This window comes from Enhydra lutris, unplaced genomic scaffold, assembly GCF_002288905.1.
Source record: "Enhydra lutris kenyoni isolate GAN:26980312 unplaced genomic scaffold, ASM228890v2 scaffoldscaffold89, whole genome shotgun sequence".
Classification (NCBI taxonomy): domain Eukaryota; kingdom Metazoa; phylum Chordata; class Mammalia; order Carnivora; family Mustelidae; genus Enhydra; species Enhydra lutris.
This window is the reverse complement of record NW_019154173.1, coordinates 480,603-485,656: the sequence shown is the minus strand read 5'-3', so window position 1 is coordinate 485,656 and position 5,054 is coordinate 480,603. Positions and strand designations below refer to the sequence as shown.

General features: G+C 65.8%; 1 protein-coding gene and 1 long non-coding RNA gene across 2 annotated transcripts; both read right to left on the bottom strand.

Moving 5' to 3' along the window:
• Window positions 1–865: 865 nt before the first annotated feature.
• Window positions 866–3,863, bottom strand: LOC111162151. The gene is made up of 2 exons (XR_002641560.1): window positions 3,572–3,863; window positions 866–2,755 (listed from the first exon to the last, which is right to left on the bottom strand). It is a non-coding gene; the product is annotated as an uncharacterized LOC111162151 (long non-coding RNA).
• A 3-nt stretch (window positions 3,864–3,866) lies between these two features.
• Window positions 3,867–4,226, bottom strand: LOC111162150 (small integral membrane protein 10-like protein 2A). Its single transcript, XM_022526339.1, has one exon. The coding sequence runs from the start codon at window positions 4,206–4,208 to the stop codon at window positions 3,972–3,974; it is 237 nt and encodes a 78-aa protein (XP_022382047.1). The 5' UTR covers window positions 4,209–4,226; the 3' UTR covers window positions 3,867–3,971.
• Between the last annotated feature and the right edge of the window lie 828 nt (window positions 4,227–5,054).

Genomic DNA, 5,054 nt, shown 5'->3' with positions numbered 1-5,054 from the left:
CTGGGACCCCGAGCTCCGGTCCGACCCTCCCCTCTTGATGGCGCCAGGCTGCGTGACCCTTGGGCTGGGTTTGGGACCAACAGGGACTGAACAGAACCGTCTGCACTAAGCAGAGGGAAGCTCAGGGCGCTGGGAGGGACCAGGGTCCGTCCCTCCTGTGGTGCCAGGTGTCCGAAGGCTCTGCCTTGTCAGGGTGCTTTGGCCCCCGGTAGTTCCCAGCGGGCAGAGCACCCCCAAGGCCCTTACCCCAGGCTGTGAAGACCGGAGACCATGACCCTGCACCCTCAGGAGCCCTCCCCCGTGGGGATGGGATGGGGGCTTTCCTTCTTCTAGCTCAGCCCCTGCCCCCCCCCCCCGCCGGGGACCCTCCCCATGGCCAGGCTTCTCTGGGGACTCACTAGGCTGGGGATCTGAAGGCACAGTTCGGGTCTCAGCCGGGGGCAAGGGCAGCAGGCTTCTGGTCCCCAAGGTTTTATCTTTTCCAAAACTGGGCGCCCACCTCGCCAGCAGGGAAGCCAGGGGCACCTTGCCACCTGCTATGGCAGACGGACCTCCGGGTGACCCAAAATGATGTGCAGGGAGCTTCCTTCACCCCATCGCCCCGAGCCCACCCTCAAGCTTCCACTGTAGTAAGCACTTTCTGAGGCCCGGCTCTGAAACGGAGAGAACACCTAGGTCTCGGGTTATTCAAATAAAGGTTGAGAACGAGACAAATCGCCACTGTCTGGCCAGGCCCGTGCTGCGGCCTTCTCCTCCAGGGGCCCTGGCCTCGTGTCTCTGGGCAGACCTCCACCCTGCAGCCCTCCCTGGCTCTCCCTCCCCTGCTCCCGGCCCCCCAGAGGACCCCACACCAGGAGAGGAGGCCTCCAATTTGACTGGATTTTATTGAACTCAGGGAGGGGTGTTTCTTTTTAACTTAGAGGGACAAGATTTGACAACAGCAGGAACGCGAGCGTTTCTCTGAGCAGCCCGTGCTGACCAGGACAGTGAATCACACACAGGAAAGGGACGGTCATCTTCTTCAGCCCATGTCTTGGATTATGCAGAAGCTCTGCTGTCTGGAACACAGACTGCAAATAAATAAAGTGCGTGGAGAGCCTGTCAGGCAGCCAGGGCCCAGTGCGGGCGGGGGCGAGGGTGGGCAGCTCAATAACTACTCAAGGCCAAACCCTACTCAAGGCCAATCCTGTCCGAAGGGCAAGGGCAGGACCACAGGCCAAAGAAGTGCAGCCCCTGCCCAGTCCCTCGGGAGTCGTGCCGAGACTTCCTGGGCCCCCGGGGCAGGCTGGCATGGGCTGGGGTGTCCCGCAGGGGAGGGGTCTCGGGCCAGGGCCCTGAGGCTTCCCACTCTCTCCGTGGAGAAGAGGTGTCCCAGGCCCCAGGCAGCTCCAGCTGAGCCCCAAGGCCCCGGCCGGGGAGCGGGTCACCCCGAGGGTGAGACGGGGCCTTGCAAGGGGCACATCTGTGGATCCGTCCTAGGGAGGCCCCGCGGGGCTCTCGCACGCTGTCCCCAGACATCTGTGGATGGAGTCAGCAGGCCGGCAGGCTCCCAGACGTGGTCCTGGGTGGAGAGGATTGGGGTACAGGAGGAGCCACCGGGACCCAGGACCACAGAACCCTTGGCACGAGGTGAGAGCCATCACACCCTGTCTGTGGGAAGCTGCAGGGCACACATGGAGGCCTCATCGGGCCTCGGTCCCCGGGGTGAGGCGGGCAGAGCTCTTCACTCAGGACCCGTCCTCTAGAGCGGCGACTAAGGAGGGCGGGAGGGTGACCCAGGGCCACTCTGTCCCTGGGGCTGGACAGGCTGCTTGGGTTTTCAGTCCCAGGAATTTGGAGCCTGGGGGCCGAGAGCAACCGAGAACAGAGTGGCTGGGGGACCGGGGTCTTTCCCGGCCCCCTCGGGGTCGTGGCTGGCCATCCTGGTGGGCCAAGGAGCCGCACATCTGGGGCCTCAGGGCCAATCCAAGCCCCTCCAGAGGACGTTCTCCGGCAGGATCCCGGACTTGGGGGTGACGAGCCTGGGGACCCATCCCAGGTTTATCCCTTCACCCTCCTGGTTCCAGCCTGTGCCCAGGGGCCTCGCCACCACCCCAGCCCCACCCGCCACCCAAACCGAGAGGCCCGTGCCACTCAGCTGCCAAGGAGCTCTTGGTCCAGCCTGGGGTGGGGGGGCAGGGGAGGCCAGGCTCTGTGGGTAAAGCCTTCTACTCTGCGAGGCATTCTAGGACTCTCTCCTGTGTCCATCTCAGCTCCGACAGTCTTCCCTGTGGCCTCCCACACCACCCCAAGAAGAGCCAGTTCCCCACATTCCCTACCCTGGACCTCGTTCTCTCCCCCTAGGTCCCCTGGGGGGCCTTGAGCTCCCCTCCCCCACAGAGCCAAGTTTTCTCAAAGACAGGGCACAGATTCAGCCCCACTCCTTCGTATCTGTAGGACAAGGACACATCTCTCCCAGTCCCAGAGCCAGCTCTTCCAATCATCAGGTGGGGAGCACAGAACGCCCTCAAAGTGTCGCTAGGAGATGCAGTGCTGAGGTGACAGGGTCACGTCCTTCCCCATGCCAGAACGGGACCACCCGCTACCCCAGCACCCGGTGCCTCTGCCTGGAAGGTCCTTTCTCTCCTCCCGGGCTAGGCCCTTTGCCCAGCAGCTCCCCAGGCAGCACTGGGCCCAGGGGCCGCCCCTGGGCAGGGATTGCAGTCTCTCGACAAGGCCACGGAAGAGGTGGGTCACCACCTACGAACACTGGTTCCTGAAAGACAGAGAGATGGAGACTCCACAGTGGTCCCACGGAGTGTGGGGCGCCTTTCCCCAAGGGTTGCCTCCTCGCAAGCCGCTGCTCTACCTGCTCTCCACTCCCCAGCCTGCGAGCTGCCCTGGGCTCAAGGAGACCCCCATTTCCCCGGCTCCTCTGGGCACACAGGTACTGCTGGAGGCGGCCTTTGGCGGCACCGGGAGGGCAGACCTAGGGGCAGACCTAGGGGCCGGAGGGAGGGTGGCGGCAGGGATAGGGCAGAGCGGCCTTCCCACTCCTCTGGGTCTCCAAATGGCCAAGTGCCCAGCGCCACAGGACGCCCCCAGAACAGGAGGGGAGCCCCAGGCACAGAAGGAGCAGGCCTCCAACACAGGGCCAGAAGCAGCTGCCCAGACCCCAGGGGCCTGAGGGTTTAGAAGAGGCACCCACCAGGGCTTTGGCCAAGAACACAACCCCCCTCCCTGTCTGGCTCCCCAAGGGGGTGAAGGGCGGCAGCATCTTTTCCTTCTGGAGCCTTCCCTGGCGCCTCCCCCAGCCCATTCCCCTCCATTCCCTGGGGTTCAGGTGGCAGCACCAGGGCCTCTGGGGAGAGCGCGGCGGGGATGGGCTGACGCTCCAGGATGCCCCGGCCGCCGCCGCCGCCGCCCCACCCCCGTCCGGGAATGAGGACCAGAGAGTATAGGGAGCCTGTGGCCTCCCGCCTGGGCAGCTCAGGGGCTGGCTTCCTGGGGACCCGTCCACACTGCCCCCTGCCACCGAGACGTCATGACAAGCGCCGCCGCCAGCCCGCGGGTCCAGCCTCTGGCCTCCTACCTTGTGGATCGGGGCCAGTTAAGTCCCTGCTGCAGAATTTTTCCTTGCGGCTTCCCCGGCTCTGGCCAACGGGAGGCAACAGGTCGGCCGCCCTCAAATCGTTTTTTGGTTTGTTTGGTTTTTTCCCCTCGAGCCCGACAGTAAGGGCCCGTTGGCAGAGTTTCTGTGCAATAGGTCACCGGCCACGCCGCGGGCGGGCGGCCGGTCGTGGCCGGGGCCCGGCCGGGTGGCTGGGCGGCCGGGTGGCCGGCACCCCCCCGCGGAGGTCTAGGGCCCGGAAGCCCGGGCCGCCCCGCCTCCTGCCCCCGCCGCGTCCCGCCGGCCATCCTCCATGCCGGCGCCCCTGCCCGGCGCCGCCCGGCGCGCGGGACCCTCCGGCGGGGGCTGCGGCGGCGCCCGCTCACTCGATCCGCACCTGCAGGCGGACGTTGAGCATCACCGAGGCCACCACGTAGAAGTAGGGGAAGTTCATGCGCAGCCGCCAGGCCAGGTCGAAGAAGGTGATCAGCGTGCGCGTGAGCCCCTTGCAGAAGGCGCCGTACGAGCCGCGGGCCGCCGCCGACCGCGACAGCCGCACCGCCAGGCCCGACAGGGCCGCCGCCGCCGCCGCCGCCGACAGCGCCGCCGACGCCGCCATGGGTCCGGGCCGGCGCAGGCCCCGCCGACCCAGGGGAGAGCGTGCGGCCGGGCAGGTGGACTCGAGGTCTGAGGCGCCCCGCCGGCCGCCGGTGCCCTCCCGCCCCGCCCCCGGTCACTCCTTCCCTGGCTGGGTCGGGGATGCAGCCTCCGCGGCGCCTCCACGCCTCCGCCACCGCCCCTCCGGAGCAGCCTAGGGCGAGCCCCGCCCCTCGCCGGCTGCCGGGGCTGCCGCCGCCAGCGTATCCCCGCCCCTCGTGTGGCCACGCCCCCTTCCGGGCGCCGCGGAGCGGCCGCCGCCGGCCCGGGACCGCCCACGGGACCGCCCCGCCAGCGAACCCCGCCTCCTCCTGGGCGCCCAAGGGCAGATCCCGAGGGCAGGAAGGTTTTGGAAGGTGGTATCCCCAGGGATCGCTTTTGGGGCGTGTCCTTGAGAGGAGCGGTCGGAGGGGGCGTGGGGGACGGAGTGTCTGGACTGCCAGGCTCCTTCCTTGCGGATGGCCTACTGGGAAGGCCCCGCCTGTTTATGGTATCCCCCTTCCCCACTGTCTCCGCACAAAACCCGGCCAGGCAACCCATTGTACCTTTCTTTAATTCGCAGATCTCTGCTAATTCAGCGGCACTGAAGAGTTTCAGGAAAGCACGGGCGCGTTTTTTTCTTTTCGGTATATTTGGTGGTCATGTATATAATTATCCCATTGTTCTAATTTTACCTGTTAAGGAGGAAAACTTTCCCTCTATACTCTTAAGATTCTATTTGTACACACATCCTAGGTGTCTTTTTTTAAAGATTTTATTTATTTACTTGACAGAGGGAGAGAGATCTCAAGTAGGCAGAGCAGCAGAC

Coding starts and splice junctions, on each gene's coding strand:
- LOC111162150 (XM_022526339.1), bottom strand. CDS start 4,208: ATGGCGGCGTCGGCGGCGCTGTCGGCGGCGGCGGCGGCGGCGGCCCTG.